General features: G+C 38.4%; 2 protein-coding genes across 3 annotated transcripts in view; one reads left to right on the top strand and one right to left on the bottom strand.

The window, feature by feature from the left end:
• Positions 1-1,792, bottom strand: part of LOC139308833 (venom phosphodiesterase) — a 78,175-nt gene extending 76,383 nt beyond the window's left edge. The window contains exon 1 of the mRNA XM_070932708.1: positions 1,622-1,792. Coding sequence (XP_070788809.1) covers positions 1,622-1,744 — 123 coding nt within the window. The 5' untranslated portion in view covers positions 1,745-1,792. The remainder of the gene's footprint in view (positions 1-1,621) is intronic.
• A 5,027-nt stretch (positions 1,793-6,819) lies between these two features.
• MED23 (mediator complex subunit 23) overlaps positions 6,820-18,380 on the top strand; it is a 48,896-nt gene continuing 37,335 nt past the window's right edge. For both annotated transcript variants that reach the window (XM_070932709.1, XM_070932711.1), the window contains exons 1-10: positions 6,820-6,954; positions 9,190-9,221; positions 9,322-9,409; positions 10,097-10,221; positions 10,357-10,468; positions 11,734-11,832; positions 12,598-12,699; positions 13,394-13,463; positions 16,010-16,122; positions 18,005-18,100. In XM_070932709.1, the coding sequence (XP_070788810.1) occupies positions 6,904-6,954; positions 9,190-9,221; positions 9,322-9,409; positions 10,097-10,221; positions 10,357-10,468; positions 11,734-11,832; positions 12,598-12,699; positions 13,394-13,463; positions 16,010-16,122; positions 18,005-18,100 (888 nt within the window). In that variant the 5' untranslated portion in view covers positions 6,820-6,903. The remainder of the gene's footprint in view (positions 6,955-9,189; positions 9,222-9,321; positions 9,410-10,096; positions 10,222-10,356; positions 10,469-11,733; positions 11,833-12,597; positions 12,700-13,393; positions 13,464-16,009; positions 16,123-18,004; positions 18,101-18,380) is intronic.

The following is an 18,380-nucleotide window of genomic DNA, read 5'->3' on the forward strand; positions in this document are numbered from 1 at the left end:
TACACTATATAAAACTGGCTAAAACGTTTGACCAGTGAAAAGATATAAAATACAAGTAGTACTCCACTTACAACCATTTGTTTCGTGACAGTTTGAAGTTACAACAGGACTGAAAAAAGTAATTTATGACCGTTTTTCACATTTATGACCATTGCAGCAACCCCATGGTCACACGATCAGAATTCAGGAGCTTGGCAACTGTTTCATATTTATGACAGTTGCAATGGCCCAAGGGCACATGTTCTTCTGGGGAAAGTTTATGATCTTTAGGACCTTTTGACAAGCAAAGTTAATGGGGAAGCCAGATGCACTTAATAACTGTGTTACTAATTTAACAACTGCAGTGATTCACTAAACAACTGTGGTAATAAAGGTTGTAAAATGGAGCAAAACTTTCTTAAACATCTGCTTCACTTAGCAACAGAGATTTTGGACTCAGCTGTGGTTGTAAGTCAAGGACCATTGGTATTTAGACTGGGAAACCATGTGTTTCCTCTAGCAGAAGGAGCTACAGAACGCCTCATAGTAACATTTTGTCTTCTCTTTCTGAACCATAAATTTACGGAAAATGCTCATCACTCACTCTTAAGACTTTCTTGGGAATTTTCCCAACAGATAACATTGTTACTTTATTTTATCAGTCTTAAGCACTAATATGCCTCAAGCGCATTGATAGGTTTGTGTCAAAGTTCAGAGCAAGAAGATAACTCTCACAAAACAATAATAAACACAGATCTACTACTTCAGAAATCTCTCAATTTTCAGGTATAAGATGCTTCATTTTGGCATACCTATTTGGTGAAAGAAGCCAAAACCCAGAACAAGAATCCTTAGAAACACAGAGTATATTGTCCTAGATATCTGTTATGAAAGGAGTTCATAGTTTAGTCCAGTTCCAAGGCATCTCCGGTTTAACAGGATGAAGTCATACTTTTTCTCCTATCCTTTGCCTGAAGTTCTGAATTATTCTTAGCCACTGTAGATCAGTTTCTCCAGCCTGAATTCAGATGTGTGGAATTTAGGATACACTAGATTATAAATTAAACCTATAATTCCTTTTTTGTGTCTGTCCCTTCAAGTAAATGTTGATTCCTGGCAAGTACATGGAAAAGTAATATGTGGGCAATTCCCCACCCCCTCCAAAATGGTCCAAAATCACCAAGCTAGATTTATGCCAGCGGTGGGATAGCGCTTACATTCTTTCACTTTAACTAAAATGCCTTTAACTATGACACTAAACTGGCTCTCTATAACAATTCAGCAGTATAATACAACACAGATGTAAACATCCACTTTTGTTTTAAACAAAGGGAGAGAGACAGACAGGGGGAGAGGGAGGTATTTATATATTCTAAACAGGAAACAGCGATATCTCCCAACTTTGCTAACTCTGAATATTTCAAGTGTCTGTACTAGCCCTTGAAGCAGACCGTCCACTGAAAACATGAACAATTAAAAGTGTCTCTATTCATGCTGACAAATGTGACCAAAAAAAAAAAGTGGCAGAACCAGGATATTTCCAGGCAAACAATGGAAAATGTTTCTGTTGTTAATCACAAGACTGAAATAGAGAGGATATAACAAATGCAACTTTCAAATGAAAGTAAAAAATAATACTTACAACACAGAATATCTTATATTTCCTAAGAGTGCTTCTTTTAATCATTTTCTCTGAATGGGAATCTATCAGGTCCAAAGTGCTTTTCTCTCCGAAATTTGTCTTATCTGCAGCAATCGTTTCCATTTTTCCAGTTACTCTTTGCTCCGTCCTGCTCTTTCAGTTGTGCCTGAGCTGAAGAGAAATTGAGAGAGTATTATCACTTTACCAGTAGCATATAAACAAGAGCAGCCTTTGCTCATTTAGAGGGAGGACACCTAATCTACTTTTAACCAATACATGTAAAGGGCAGAAGGCATTTTCAGCAATTTTCTGTTTGGAAATCGAAAGTGAGGAAGAGAAAATGGGAAGGTTTCCTTATAGGGGGAAAAACGGGAATTCAGCCAACACCCAAAACATAAACACTCAAATAAATCAAGTACAGTATATTCACTTTATTATTGTTAAAAAGAGTTGTTTGTTTATGAATTATATTTAGGAACTGCTTATCTCCTTCAAAGATGGACTCTGGCAGTGTCCAAATAAAATAATAAAAAAACCCACACACATTTTCATGCACGTTGTTTGCACATTTTTCTGGATCCAGAAAAGTAGATGTCCTATGGTGGTGAATATTTCATACTTTTTCATTTAAGGAATTTATATGTTTCTTTTTTGCCCATGACGCAAGAACTAATAGTGTAAAGAATGGATGAGCTGTATGACCCCGACCCATGGACTAGTGATGCTTCAGCAAACAGATTTGAAAGCTGTGAATGGGCAATGCTATTTCAACTCACCTCAACCCATTGAGTAGGCAGGCTGCAATTGTCTTCCATGATCCAGCAATCTTTTCCATCTTCTTCTGGTCTGTGCTGAAACACCTCATGTAAAGATAAGCTGTTTGAGGGAGTTGCTTTGTTCCTTATGGACACCTGAGGCTGCTGTGGGCATGCTCAACCCCTTGGTTCTGGGCCATTGATTGTCACACAGTCATTTACCTTTAGATACTGGAAGAGGGGCCCAGCCAGACATTGCAGAAGGGACAGCAGCGTGAGGAGTCCCTGGAAGATCAGTTCTCTCAGCACCAAAGAGATCTGTTTCTCCTCAAAGAGTGGTAGCTAGAAAGTCACTTTCCCGGGTTCTATTCTCAGGGAGCAGGAAAGTGAAGAAAAATGGCTCCCTAGCTAAGATCCCCTTCTCCATGAAATTTATGCCTATGGCCTTAGGAGGAGCTACTCCCCCCACCACTTCTTTTCTCACAGGTGGTTCTTCATTGCTCCTCACCTGCCAGGCATGAGAAGAGAAGCAGCAGGGAGAGATGGCTTTCTCCCTTCTTCCCCAATGTCTGTTGTCAAGAAATAGGAGGAAGAAGTGCAGAGTGAGGAGAGAAGCACCAGAGATGGCTCCTCTGGTTTCAGTTTTCTTGATTCAGAATGATCATTGGGAAATTAGTAAACAAAACAAACAAACTAACTAACTAACTAAAAAGCCTTCGGCTATCAGTTATTGACCCCAGAGAAGGCATTATCCATCCTGCTTCTCTCCTTTCCTCTCCATTTCTTCTGAGTCCTGAACCCCAATTTTGTTTTGTTGCCAAAGCACAACAGAGGTAGGAGAAGCAGTGAGCACTTCTTTAACCCAGTGCTATTCTGCTCGGTCCTGTGCAGTTGCGTGCAAAGTGTGACTTCTGGAATTCTTTACAGCCTTTTTTTAATCAACAGCAGCCAATGGGCATTCTGTTTTTTCTTCCCGTGTAACAAAGCCACATACTACTATTGTCCTTTTTTATTGTATGTGCATATGCGAGCAATGGGAAACGTGGGCATATTGCGTACTTTAAGAGTTTGTGCCAAGGCTGAGAATCAGCAATATCTGTAAGCGAAAACAGCAGATGAAAAATTACGTTACTGGATTATCGTAAATACAATCCTTCTTGCAGATATTCTGGGAAAATAAGATTCCAAAGAAATGAGGTCACTAATAGAAGATGGCTGGAGAATTGTTTCAAAGTTCTGTAACTTTGATTTCTCATGCATGGCATTAAATCTTACGCTGTGGAGAAAATAAATCTAACAAATTAGAAGCTACACCCTTTCTCCTCTCTGGTTTTTGGACAGTAATGTCAAACAAACCTCTTTTCTTAGTCAAATCCTATCAGATCCAAACTGAATTTCCCTGCCTTCCGACAAGCCCCTTGCAATCCTATCTAAACCAAAGAATAGAAGCCACTTTATTAAGCTCACATTACTGCCCAATTTACTGAGATACATCATGGCTGTGACAATAAACTTTGCTCAACTTTGGAAGAAATATTTTCCTTCAAGAAAGCTAAATAAAGGTAGTCCTCGACTTACAAGCACAAGGGAGCCCAAAATTTTATGTTACTAAGCACGACATTTGTTAAGTGGATTTTGCCCCATTTTATGACCATTGCCATTGTTATGTTAGTAACACATTTCTTAAGTGAATCTGGCTTCCCTATTGATTTTGATTGTTAGAAGATCACAAAAGGTGATCATGTGACCCTGGAGACAATGCAACCGTCATAAATGTGAGTCGGTTGTCAAGCACCTGAATTTTGATCATGTGGCCATGGAGATGCTGCAACAAGTGTGAGAAACGGTCGTAAGTCACCTTTTTTTAGTGCTGTTATAACTTTGAATGGTCACTAAATGAACTATCATAAATTGAGGACTATCTGTACCAACAATATCTCATTGGCACTTAAATTTTAAGAGTTCGCAGCAATGGAAAACTAACAGTATTGGTTAGTATAGTGTTCCAAAACAGAAGTTTAACCAAATTCAGTCAAGTAAGGTTACCCTATACCAGTGAAGGCTAACCCTTTTGCCATCGTGTGCCAAAAGTAGGGGGAGCACGGGGAGGTTGCCCATGTGTGTGTCCACACCCATAATTCAATGCTCCCTGCCCCCACGCACACAACCCCCCCTGCGCCCCCGTTTTTAGCATGTGATGGCATGGTGGGCCTGCTAGGCCTGTTTTTCACCCTAGGAGCCTGGGGAGGGCAAAACCAGCCTTCCCCACCCGCCGGAAGCCCTTCAGAGGCCGGAAACAGCCCATTTCCCAACTTCCAGTGGGACTGAAAGGCCCAAAAATCAGCTGACCGGAGCACACATGTGCGCTGGAGCTGAGCTACGGCAGCGCTCGTGTGCCTGCTGATACGGCTCCGTGTGCCACTTGTGGCACCCGTGCCATAGGTTTGCCATCACGGCCCTATACACAATATATCACACAGTAAGGCAAATATAAACTGACAGCATGGTTTCTAAGCAGGTCTACTAAGTTTATATCAGTAGTCCTCGACTTACAACAATTCATTCAGTGACTGTTCGAAGTTATAACACTGAAAAAGTGTCTTATGACCATTTTTCACACGTATGACTGAGGTAGCATCCCCATGGTCATGCCATCAGAATTCAGATGCTTGGCAACTGGTTTATATTTATGATGGTTGCAATGTCCCAGGGTCATTGGGTTCAGCTTTTGTGACCTTCTGACAAGCAAAGTCAATGGAGAAGCTTGTTCCTAACTTAACAATTTCAATGATTCATTTAACAAATATGGCAAGAAAGGTCATAAAGTGGGGCAAAGCTCACTTAGCAAATGTTTCACTTAGCAGCATAACTTTTGGGCTCAATTGTGCTTGTAACACGAGGACTACCTGTAAATATAAGAGCCGTGGTGGTGCAATAGTTAGAATGCAGTATTGCAGGCTAATTCTGCTGACTGCCAGGAGTTTGTTCCGGACTGGTTCAAGGTTAACTCAGCCTTCCATCCTTCCGAGGTTGGAACAATGAGGACTCAGATTGTCGGGGACAATATGCTGACTCTGTAAAACCACTTAAAGAGTGTAAAGCATTATGAAGCAATATGTAAGTCTAAGTACTATAGCAAATTAACTGGAGTGTAAACAATGAGGAAATTAGAAAATTAATATTTATGTACCTTTCCAATAAGTTTTTTTCTTTTCTTTTTTAATATTTGTAAAAAATGCAGTGAACACATTAGTATTAAACATTAAGTTCAAAGATAGTAATCTTTTTATATTATAAAATAACTCAGTGCATTGTCCATGCTATGTTGATGACGGATGTCATCCATTTGTTATGTCTGATTTTAGGCGATTCCATGGGCCAGGTCTCTCCGCATCTTCCAATCTTGCACTACTTCTTTGAGTTTTTTTATGCTTTTTCTCCTCCTTTAAAAGTTTAACTTATCTAAATCATAAATAGTACATATATAATTTTAAATTTTCACAATATTTCTTTAATCAAAGATGATCTAATCATCTAATTCCCTATCAAAATTTCATTTATTTTCAAATAAAACATTCAAGAATAATCTTCCAATGACAAACTACATTAAAAATAAACCCTAAAAATAATAATAATCAATATTCAAACTAACATCTTCTCATCTTAAATGTAAAACATTACATAAAGACCATAAATGCAAAGGAAACATGTATAACTTTCACAACATTTATCTTATCAAAACAGATCTAAATCATCAAATCCCCAAATCAAAATATTAGTTCATTTTTTTTTCTTTCTCCAGCAAGAAATCCAAGAGTGGCATCCAGGTCTTTCAAATTATTTTCTAGTCACGTCTGGTGCGAAGTCAAGCAAGCTGATGCACTTGGTGGCTGTGTACATTTGCAAGTTTATATACCGTCCAAACGTTTTGGATTCGGCCACCGAATTAAGTTCATGGGGGGAAACTGCTCGTTCTTCTTATTAAAGAAAATAGGAGCAGAGAAACTATGACCGGATGCAATCCGATGTCTGTTTCTTTAGGAAATCGAGAACCTCGCCAATTCCACCGCTGGAAGATGCTTTTTAATCCGAGTTTGGCGCGCTTCGCTGAACTTTAAACGCAGGGGTCTCCAACCTTGGCAACTTTACGATTTGTGGACTTCAACTCCCAGAATTCCTCAGCCAGCATGCGGTGGCTGAGGAATTCTGGGAGTTGAAGTCCACAAGTCGTAAAGTTGCCAAGGTTGGAGACCAATGCAAGTTTAAAGCAAGCAAATGGGAGCTCTCGGTCTTTAACCCTCCAATCCGTTGTGCAGTGAATAAAGGCTACAGCATCCCCCTCCCAACCACCACCAGCAGGAGTAGCATTCCTCTCCCCACCCACCCAGGTACCCGCGACCCGGATGCGAAAGGAAGCGCCTTCCGGAACACTTCCGGGAAGAGAAGCAGCATCAGCGGGGGGAGAGACGATCCTGTTGCTTCTTTTCCCGCCCGGATCGTGGCGGAGTAAAGCCTCGGGATCGCACCATGGCGGTCCCGATGGAGGCGCAGTTGCAGAGTATCTTCGAGGAAGTGGTGGTGAGTCCCGTAGCCCGCCACGGCAGTCATCGTCATCAATCTTCCATCATCAAAGGATGGTCGCCGCCTGATGGGAAACGCTTGCGGGGATGTAGACGGTGGGAAGGGTGTGTGTGGGGGGGCGTGCATGCCAGATTTAGATGGCTGTCTCTGCTGGCGAGAAAGAAACCTTCGATGCAACTTTGCAAAAAAGCAGATGATGGAGAAATCAAAGCGGGAAGGTGAGCTGGGGAGGAGAGGAGGAAGGAGAAGGAGAAAAAGAGAATGAACTAGCCAAGAAAAGAGGAGGGGGAGAAGGGGGGAGGAAAAAGAAGAAGAAGAAGAAGAGGAAGAGGAAGAGGAAGAGGAAGGGAATGAACTAGCCAGCAACAGAGGAGGAGGAGGAGGGGAAGAAGAAGAAGGAGAAGAAGAGAATGAACTAGCCAGCAACAGAGGAGGAGGAGGGGAAGGAGGAGAGAATGAACTAGCCAGCAACAAAGGAGGAGGAGGAGGAGTGGAAGAAGGAGAAGGAGAAGGAGAAGGAGAAGGAGAAGAAGAGAATGAACTAGCCAGCAACAGAGGAGGAGGAGGAGGAGAATGAACTAGCCTGCAACAGAGGAGGAGGAGGAGGAGGGGAAGAAGAAGGAGGAGGAGGAGGAGGAGGAGGAGGAGAGAATGAACTAGCCAGCAACAGAGGAGAAGGAGGAGGAGGGGAAGGAGAAGGAGAAGGAGGACTGGAGTGATAACTGGTTGTTATGCTTCTTGTTTCCATGGGCATCCCATGGAGGAGATGGACCAACAACAACAACTGGAGTGACAACTGGTCTTTATGCTTCTTGCTTCCATGGCCAACCCATGGAGGAGATAGACCTTTGAATGGTCGCTCTGTTAGGGCAACCTAGACGAGGTCCAACCGCATCTAACTCCAAACATCCCTGACTCCCCCGTAGATTAGGTGCCTCTGGGGGAAAATGAAAAATTGCCTCTGAAACAGCCCTCGCTTCTTCTCCACTAAGAAGGCAAGGCGCCTTTCTTAGGGCTTCCATGTAACCTTCAATTATTCTGTATAGTTTTATTCATCTTGGATTAGCTAGGTTCCTATTAAAGCTGTCCCAGTTGATGGGCATAACTATTGTTGGCAAAGTGAAGACTATATCGCCTTTGGCTTGGGTGGATCTTCCAGTTCTAAAACTATGAGAGATGAAAAACTCTTTTGCTTTGTGCAGTACGTCACTCTGTCTTCTGCCATTCATCACTCTTGCAGATGTAATAGTTCCCAACATTGGGATTTCTTCCTCACAAAGGAATTGCTTCATCTCTTCCCCCTCCAGTTCCATAACATTCTTTTTTGAGATGTGGGGCAAGTGCTTATAGATATTTTGTTAGTGATGGGATTAGTTTTGCTTAATGGCCTCTCAATATGGACTTTGTATTTTCTATACATTGTATAGATGTATAGACGTCTATATATTGTATGTGTTAGGGCTGCCTCTGTCCATTTCCTAGCAAAGAAAAATCTTTGGCTCCATAGATTCAGAGAAAAATACTTTTACTAGGAATGAACAGAAAGCAACAAGTTTCAGACAAAATCTGAGGCAAAGCACTTGAAATAGAAAATTAAAAGTAAACTGTAGAGCCCAACACTCTTGTAACTAGGCAACCAGGGGGCTGCTGTATACCAAAGCTAGAAGAAATGTCCTTGGAGAGATAAGCAAAGCCCAGAAAGATTCTCCACTGACACCTCCCTCCTTGTCCATGGCAGCAAGCAGCAGGCTAGCTGACAGTATGTGTCTAGAATACATATGTAGGATAATATTTTATTGACAGATGCTGGCACAGGACAATATCGAGCCCTTGTTTCTGTTTGGCCCCCATTTCCCTTCAGCAATTTCCCTGTTCCATTTTTCTTTCTCTATCTCACTTAATAAAATACCTTGAATTTTATCAATATTTTTATCAACCTCTCCTCCCTACTCAAAATATTTTCTTTTCTCTAACTATAAGCTTAGATCACTGGTTGATACTTGAAGTGGAGTCATTTGTTTATTGGCTCTGTGCTTACCTTTTTTCACTTGTTTACCTACATAGAGGAGAATTTTTCCTTTAATTAACTGGTATCAGTAGATAAGTTTTTACTTGAGAATGTTTCTTCCTCTGCCTGTTCTGAGTACTTTGTTTTAAACATGGCGTATAGGTGGCATAGCATAAAAGCTAAATTGTTTTTAAAATGATACCATGTTTTAAATTCTTTTATAGAAAACAGAAGTCATAGAGGAAGCTTTTCCTGGGTAAGTGTAATATAAACGTTTTCTAGTATAATTGTAGGGATTCTGTTGTAGTAATTAGTGATGAAATACTTTATAAATAACTTGGTTTCACTTGTGTTAGCATGTTTATGGATACCCCAGAAGATGAGCGGACTAAATTAATCAGCTGTTTGAGTGCCTTTCGACAGTTCTGGAGCAATCTTTCCCAGGTGAGTATTTTTTAATGACATCCAATTCCAATTTCTTCAGTTATAGGTTGACAGTTTTTATAAACCTAATATTTTATTATCAATATATTTGTTTATCTGTGATATCTGTAAATTCACTGCCAGAGTTTCTAACTAGAGGCAGATGCTGCTGAGCAGCTTATGGATAGGATATTGCCATCTTTTTCTAAAAGAACTGTCCATTTCTGTTTCCAGTTTCTAGTTATATATAGGCCTTTGGGTTTGTAAGACCTTAAATCAGTGGTGGAATTCATTTTTTTTTACTACCTGTTCCATGGGCGTGGCTTGGTGGCGTGGCTTGGGCGTGGCAGGGGAAGGATACTGCAAAATCTCCATTCCCACCCCATTCCAGGGGGAAGGATATTGCAAAATCTCCATTCCCACCCCACTCTGGAGCCAGCCAGAGGTGGTATTTGCCGGTTTTCCGAACTACTCAAAATCTCCGCTGCCGGTTCTTCAGAACTTGCTGAATAGCACCCCTGCCTTAAATTATTTCAGCTTAAGGTTTTATCAAAATAAGAATGATACAACCAAAACTTTCAATTGTCAATTCTTGCACTGAGATTGCAACGGCTTGTGGGAAGTTTTTGTCAATGTAAAAAATTTTTATGGTTTTCAACAAATTGTGACATCATTGAATGTATATAATTATTTTTTTTTGCCTTACAGGAATCTCATGAACAGTGCGTTCAGTGGATTGTACGGTTCATACATAGTCAACATAGTCCTAAAAGAATTTCTTTTCTATATGATTGCTTAGCAATGGCTGTGGAGACTGGGTTACTGCCACCCAGGTATGTTTCTTTCAGATAAACTGCAAAATAAGAGAATTTATTACAGGCGATCAGTTGCTTAAAGATAGTAATAATACATCAGATCTGCTTAGAAAAGGTACCACTCATTGTGTTTCTTTTCTTTAATTTTCCTAGAATGGTTTGTGAATCTCTGCTGAATTCTGACAACCTAGAATGGGAAAGGACACAGCTTTGGTCTCTGACATTTAAACTTGTTCAAAAAATAATTGGTGGTGTAGACTACAAGGTAATAGCTCTACATATATCCTATTTTTATAATACAGCATTAATAGCTTCTTTGTAATTTTATCTAGACATATACTTAAATCTATATACCACGTTTCCCCAAAAATAAGACCCTGTCTTATATTTTTTTGAATATAAGCGCTTGACCTTATTGCCATGCACTCAAAAGCCTGATTGGGCTTATTATCAGGTGATGTCTTATTTTGGGGGAAACAGGGTATTTGTTTTTAAGATTTATAAGGCTGCCCAACTCAAAACAGTATGACTTTGGGCAGCATATAGCATAAAAAAAAGCAACAAACCATCTCCAACCCATATGATATTAAATATGTACAATATATAATATATAAAATTAAATGTCTGTCAAAAAGGTAGGCGATAGAGCTATAGTTTAAATTCACTCTAACATAGATTATAATGACTTATGAAGTATAACAGTTCGTAACGAATTCAGTTGCAGAATTGGAGAGACCTAAATTACCTGCTCTAGTGATTCTATTTTGCTGATGTCAGATTAGTCAACAGTACAAGTATTTCTAGTTATCAAGGTTTATACATTTCAAATGGGTTGGCACATCCATTGTCTTTTTCGTCCATTTTTTTTACTCATTGTTATATGATTATATAAGATGAAACAAACAAAATGTTAAAAAGTTATATTTATGGAGTTACTTACCAAAGACATCTAAATTATATTAAAGTAACCAAAATATCTTTACAATTTCCAAGGCATGTTATAACTTTTGAGCACCCCTAATGTTTGGAAATTGAAAGTTGAAAAATGTGACATGCCCTGAAGGCATGCTCATCTTGCCCAGATATAAAAAAAGGATTTTTATAGTTTTGGGCCGGGTCATGGCACAGCCATTAGAGATGAATGGAGATACAGTATCAAATACAGGAAGTAATGTGTCATCTGCCTTGATTCAAGAAGATCACTGCTCATTAATTTGTTTCTGCACATAGTTCTCTTAAATTACATCAGAGAAGCAACTTCTAACTAGAAAGCTGAAAAACATTAACTCCCCTGAAGAATCTATGCAGATGGTTTGTGTGGAGTTTTTTTTAGAGAAATGACAGATTAGGAAGCACTGTTTGAATGAAAAAGCTTAAGTATTGTCCTCTAGATACAATAGAATGACAGACATAACATGTTTTGTACAATTGGATATTAGTGTTACAAGTCCAATTCATTTCTACAAAATTAAAAAGTGAATTTTGAATTTTGGCATAATTTTCCTTTGGAATTTGATCTGTATGTTACAGGGTGTACGAGACCTTTTGAAGGGTATCCTGGAGAAAATCCTAACTATTCCTAACACAGTGAGCTCTGCTGTTGTGCAGCAACTATTAGCAGCAAGAGAGGTAAGTATATTAAATGGAGAAAACTAGATCTGAGTTGCTTGCTGTTTTCTAGTGGAACAGTTCAACAATTATCTGTTTCAAAAAGAGAGAGAACTGAGAAACATTTTGAGACTTTTCTGCTAATTAAATTCTCTTGTAATTTGCAGACTATATTTGCTTAGAGGTAATAGCACTCTTCAATTGATATTGTTTTCTTGAGGTACTCAGTATAGGCAGTTATTTATTAAAGCAAGCTAATTACAAATGTTAAAAATATGTGGATTGTATTATTTGAACTTAGTTTGCTTTGCTGTTTCTGTGTATTCATTATTCTCCAGACTTGCAAATATTTAATGTTTTCATTGCATTTGTACAGTATTTTTACTCAGAAACATGCACAATTTAAATAAATCTAATTTTAATTTAAATAATTGAAATGTGTCCAGCATATTTTGAGCAAATTTAAAAAACTGGATTTGCATTTATTTAATTCCAGCAGGAAAATAGTCACATAATTGATGTAGAATCATAGAGAAACAAGAGCATGATTATAAGAATTCACAGAATCTTCAGAAATATGGCAAAGGTTTGGGAAGTAGAACTACTCCAGTAAATACTAAATATCTAACAAAAAAAAATTGAACAACAATAAAATGGAATTATTTCTGAAAGAAGACATGGGAACCTGACTTTAGCTCTGAACAGGATTTCAGATTGCACTGTTTCAAATGTTGATTTTTTTATATATATAAAACTCTTCTCTGGTTTGCTGGGTTTTTTCCTTAGGTTGTTGCATATATTTTGGAAAGGAATGCATGCTTATTACCTGCTTACTTTGCCGTCACAGAAATCCGAAAGTTGTATCCTGAAGGAAAACTTCCTCACTGGGTAAGATTTGATGTTTAAAAATTAAACGAATCCAATTTTGGATGTTAGGAAGTAACAGTAGATAGTAGATGGGCAGTTTAACAAATTAGATGGATGGATAGACAGGACAGGTCAGGATGATATTTTTTAAGTTGTTATATAAAGAAAAATTAATAGAAATAAAAGTTTAAAAGAACATAAAATAGATAATACAGATTAAAAAAACAGGTTTGGTGTAGTGGTTAAGGTCTTCTAGAAACTAGGAGACCATGAATTCTAGTCCTGCCTTGGGCACAAAGCCAGCTGGGTGACTTAGGTCCAGAGTCTCTCTTAACCCTAGGAAGCAGGCAATGGCAAACTACTCTAAAATCTTGCCAAGAATATTGCACAGGCTTGTCCAGTTAGTCACCAGCAGCCAACACTGACTCAAAGGCGCGTGTGTGCGTGCACGCACTCAGAGATTAAAAAACCTAAAAATAAGGCATCCTATAAATTATATCATTTGCAACTCTTATATCATTTGCAGAATGGTGTTGTTATGCAAAGTATATAATTTGTTAGAAATGACTGTATAACGAGGTACATAAGAGCACACAAAGTTCACAGCATTTCTGTTTTCATGGTACTTTCAAGTTATGATTTCTAGGTTTTGAATTAATCTGTAATTTGTAACTTGTGTTTAAATCATGTTTTCCTATTTGGTATGTTTTTTTAGTTGTTAGGTAACCTTGTATCGGATTTTGTGGATTCCTTCAGGCCTACAGCAAGGATAAATTCCATCTGCGGTAAGCATTTACTGTATATGTAGCATTTGTACATGTGGAAACGGAAAGATTAACTCTCTAGTCTATGAAGCTTGAAAACATTTGGTAACTATTACTCATAATTACCATTGGTCCTAAGATCTAATTTATCACTTCGTATCAAACAAAACAGGCTACAGATTTGGTCATCAGGCTAAACATGGCATGATAAGTTTTCAAGGACGAATTTATTGCATTTCTACTGTATCCTCTTTTTCTTTTGAGAGCTCAAAAGTAGCTCATATAGCAATAGCACTTAGACTTATATATTGCTTCACAGTGCTTTACAGCCCTCTCAAAGTGGTTTACAGAGTCAGCATATTGCCCCCAACAATCTGGGTCTTCATTTCACCGACATCGGAAGGATGGAAAGCTGAATCAACCTTGAGCTGGTGTGATTCGAACTGCTGGCAGACAGCAGACAGAGCCTGCAGTACTGCATTCTAACCATTGCGCCACCACAGGGCTCAGGGTTTCCTTGCATGTTATCCCCAGAACAACGGCCCAATGAAATAAGCTGCACTAAGAAAGAATGACTGGCCCCTGGTGTATCATGGCTTAGGTCTTGGTTATCTGTAGGATTCTATTCATTGTTATTTCTGCCAAGCCAGTAAGATCAAGCTGAAGTTACATCATCTGCGATGTACAGTTACATCTAGTGGAACCTAGGAAATGTGCTTTCTTAGTGGCTGTCCTATGGAACATCATTCTTCCTGAGACCTGCATGGCCCACATCTCATTGGACTTTCACAAATTGTAAAAACCTGGCTCCCTTGAGGGAGCCCTGGGTAGGGAACGTTGATATACTCCCTAATGCATCTTTTTTATTTTATCTTTGGGAGTATATCTATGTTAATTATCATCTTCTGATGCAAAGCAATTGCGGTTGATTTTGTCCTATGTTTTTATCATAACTCTTGTTATGTCAGCTGCCTACCTTTGTATTATTAATTGAATCAGTGTACAGATTAGGGAGGAAAGGAGGAATAAAGAAAACCGTAGCAAGGGGGCAGGGTTCAATGGCTAGGTCCAACTCTCATGGCCAGGGTAATATAGAGAGCATTTCTAAAGATTAGATCTTTGGATTATATACCTTTGTCTATAAAATGAAAGTCCCTAATAATAACAATTGTATATAATAAGACTGAATGTACAGGAAACAAAGCATGAATGTTGAAATAATGTAATAATACAAGCAGAATGCTGGCAAAGAAAGGCACGGCTCTGGTGACACAGTGGTTAGAATGCAGTATTGCAGGCTAACCTGCATTCCCACTGCCAGGAGTTCAATCCTGAACAGCTCAAGGTTGACTCGGCCTTCCATCCTTCCGAGGTCGGTAAAATGAGGAGCCAGATTTTGAGAGGCAATGTGCTGACTCTGTAAATCACTTAGAGAGGGTTGGAAAGCACTATGGAGTGGTATATAAGTCTAAGTGCTATTGATACCGTATTGCATGGTCAATTTCTACAGAAGAGTCAGAGAAAAATAGATAAAGTTAAAACCTGGCAATCGTTTACAACTGGAACACTAGATTTTTTTTTTAAAGCCAAAGGATTGATTTTGGCTGCTCCACAACAAGCTAGTCAACTAATGCAATCAAGGCCAGAATGGGGAAAAAAATGATCGAACGATTCAAAGTGCAGATTGTGCAAAGAAGCAGAAGAAACAGTGTGCAGCTCATACAAACTGATTATAAGCAATGACATAGCATAGTTGCAAAATGACTCACTGGAACATTTACAAAAATTATCATGTGCCAGTAATGAAAAACTGAAAAACATAAGAGTTGAAAAGTAGAAGAAAATGAGCAGGTTAAAATATTGTAGGGTTTTTGAATACAAGCTGTTAAGGTCTTGGCACATAACATAGCAGATTTAACTGTAGTTGAAAAGAAGAAATTATCATGTAGCAATACCAGGGGATAGTAGAAAAGTTGATAAAGAAGTGGAGAAGCTCACAAAATGCCAAGATCTGAAAATTGAAGTTGAAAGATTATGGCATAAACTGGCCATCAGTTTATCATAGTCCCACTGGTTATCAGCAGACTGGGTGCAGTACCAAAAATCTTGACTGGGAGATGCACAAAGTTTAATATAAGATAGACAAATATATAAATGTGTTATATAATCTTCACATTGATAATATTTCCAACTGTCCATTACCAAAGACCACACTGCTTGGATCTGCATATATCCTATGCCAATATATTGCAACGTAAGTTCTAGGGATGTTTATGAAGGTCAGTGCCAACTAAAGAATTGATAGATGTGATTTCATGTTGTTGTATTTAATAACAGTAAAGAATAATAATGGAAAAGGTGAAATTTGTTAATCATATAGCTCAGGATAACTTAATTATCTAAAATACCTGAAAATGGGAAACACTGATATTTAAAATACTTATAAAATGTAACCTGTAGCCATCTGTAGAAAGTGTTGCAAGTTTATAAAAAAACCTAAGGAACAATAACCCAATTATGGTAATCATTACATTTACACTTTGTGATTTTCTCTCTTTGGTATCCAGGACGATGTAGTCTTCTTCCTGTAGTGAACAACTCTGGTGCTATTTGCAATTCATGGAAGCTGGACCCAACAACACTTCGTTTTCCACTGAAAGGCCTTTTGCCATATGATAAGGTATATGTGCATGTGACCTTGTGAATGCTTTGAAATATAATAGAATAAAGCATATTAATCCTATTTTTAAAATTTAGTGAAAATTGAAATTTAGCTTATTAATTGAATGCTTGTAAAAAAAAAAACATTAAACAGGTGTGTATGTGGGTTTTTTATTTTTGAACTCTTGGAAGATATCCCAAACATTGCACTAATCCCGGAAAAAAATTCTTTCTTTCTTTCTTTCTTTCTTTCTTTCTTTCTTTCTTTCTTTCTTTCTTTCTTTCTTTCTTTCTTTCTTTCTTTCTCCCTCCCTCCCTCCCTCCCTCCCTCCCTCCCTCTCTCTCTCTCTCTTTCTCTCTTACCTACATACCTATCAGGAAAGTAGAATATTACTAGCCTTAAAGTAAGCCCTGGAAAGATTTTGACAGCAGCAAGATGCCTCAGAGTTTCCTTTAATTTTTTTCCAAAACAAAGCAAACTATTTTTAAAAAGATTCTTCTCAAAATCCAAATATTCAGGACCAGACTTGGGCATAGTATAAAGCATGCATACGCTACATGCAGTACTTCTTCCAATATTATTTATGATTGATTTGAACTATGGCCCACCAGGTTTTAGGCACCTTATAATAAGTAACAAAACAATTATTCCAAATCACAGAATATAAAATAAAAAACATCTGCAAGAAACAGAGTACAACAACAATATTTTTTTAAAAAAAAAACCTGCTAAAAGGTTAAGTAGGAAATGATGCATTTCCATCAGATTCAAGAGCTAATAGAAAAAAATCCAAATAACATACAAACTTCCTTCATCCTGTTTCATTAATAAGCAGTTATGCATCTATTTGCATCTGCACCTTGACTGAGTCCTGCTTTTATACCAATGAAAGCTCTGGGGATAAATGAACACCTTCCTTTTGATTATGATTCTTTGCTCTTAATTTTCCAATATAAAATGCTTGGAAAATAAAGCCATAAAGAAGGTGAAATCATTGTGAATAGGAAGTTCTTATCCACTAGGGTTAGCTTCAGTGAAAATGAGGAGGCTTTCTTCTCCTCCCCCCCCCCTTTCCGGTTTTTTAGAGCAGCTGAGTAAATGAGTCCCTGCAGCTGTTTCAGAAACTGTCCCCAGTAATTTGTACACTGCCAAAAAATAAAATAAAAAGTTCTAGCGGAACTGCCATTGAAGCAGAGTGGCTCCGTGCCTGGAAGCAACTGGGAACATCTTCCAAAGCGGCCATATGAGGCTTGCAGGCCTCATAACCATTTTAATGACTCGAAAAAAGGTACAGTACTTTATTGAGGGTGAATGCATTGTAAAGCTTCTCTGTTTAGATGCTTTGCACAAGTCTAATTTCCCTCTCTCTAGATAGATGATTCTGGCAGATGCTGCGTAATATTTGTAACGAATCACTCCTGTCCTCTAAACAAATGAAGCCTGAAATAGGATTCTGGCAGAAAAAGCATTTGAGACAAAAGAGACAATTGGACATATTGACAGTCTTTTTAGGTCTGGGCAATGTCACACGCTTCTTCGCAGGATAGGTGGAACGTTTGTTTTAAAAAAAGAATCTAAAGTCCTATGTGAAATTTCTACCCATCCCACCCAGCAATTTCCGTTTGCTTGCAGAAAGTTTTGTGAGTTCTTAATGCATCAATGCCCAGATAATATTGCAAAACCGAATGACCTTATCAGTCAAATGTTCGTGTACCCTCTGTGTCTGTTTTAGTGGAAGGATGTGCAGAGGCTGTCTGGGAGTATAGTAGTGTGTGTTAGCGCTCATGGGTGTCAACGTTGCCAAACGCTGCTTTGTGTGGACTGCATTTGATTTCAGTTTTCAAATTTTTATTTTGTGCCAATAGGTTGGGATTTGTTTGCTTTTATTCTTGTTTTCAAGGATCTGTTTGAGCCTCAGACTGCCTTGTTGCGGTATGTGCTGGAGCAGCCCTATTCCCGAGATATGGTCTGCAATATGCTAGGCCTAAACAAGCAGGTACTGTATTGTGCTGTAATGGCTTTTCCTTTGCATAGAACCTGCACTTTTCTTTTCTCTTTTTCTTTGCTGTAGCTAACTAAGCAAAACAGTTGAGGATCAGATCATGTTTTTCCCCTTCAATATTATTGCCTTAGGTTAATTGGGCATGATTATTTCTGTTTACTTACATATTGCTTTTTTAAAAAAAAACAACTTCTAAATTGAAAGATAGTTTTTTTGGTTTTGTTTTTTTAAAGGATATTTTTTGGCATTGCTTTTTTTCCCTATAAGGCCAGCC

This window comes from Pituophis catenifer, unplaced genomic scaffold (genome assembly GCF_029215685.1).
Source record: "Pituophis catenifer annectens isolate HBS135680 unplaced genomic scaffold, rPitCat1.0.hap2 SCAF_1, whole genome shotgun sequence".
Taxonomy (NCBI): Eukaryota; Metazoa; Chordata; class Lepidosauria; order Squamata; family Colubridae; genus Pituophis; species Pituophis catenifer.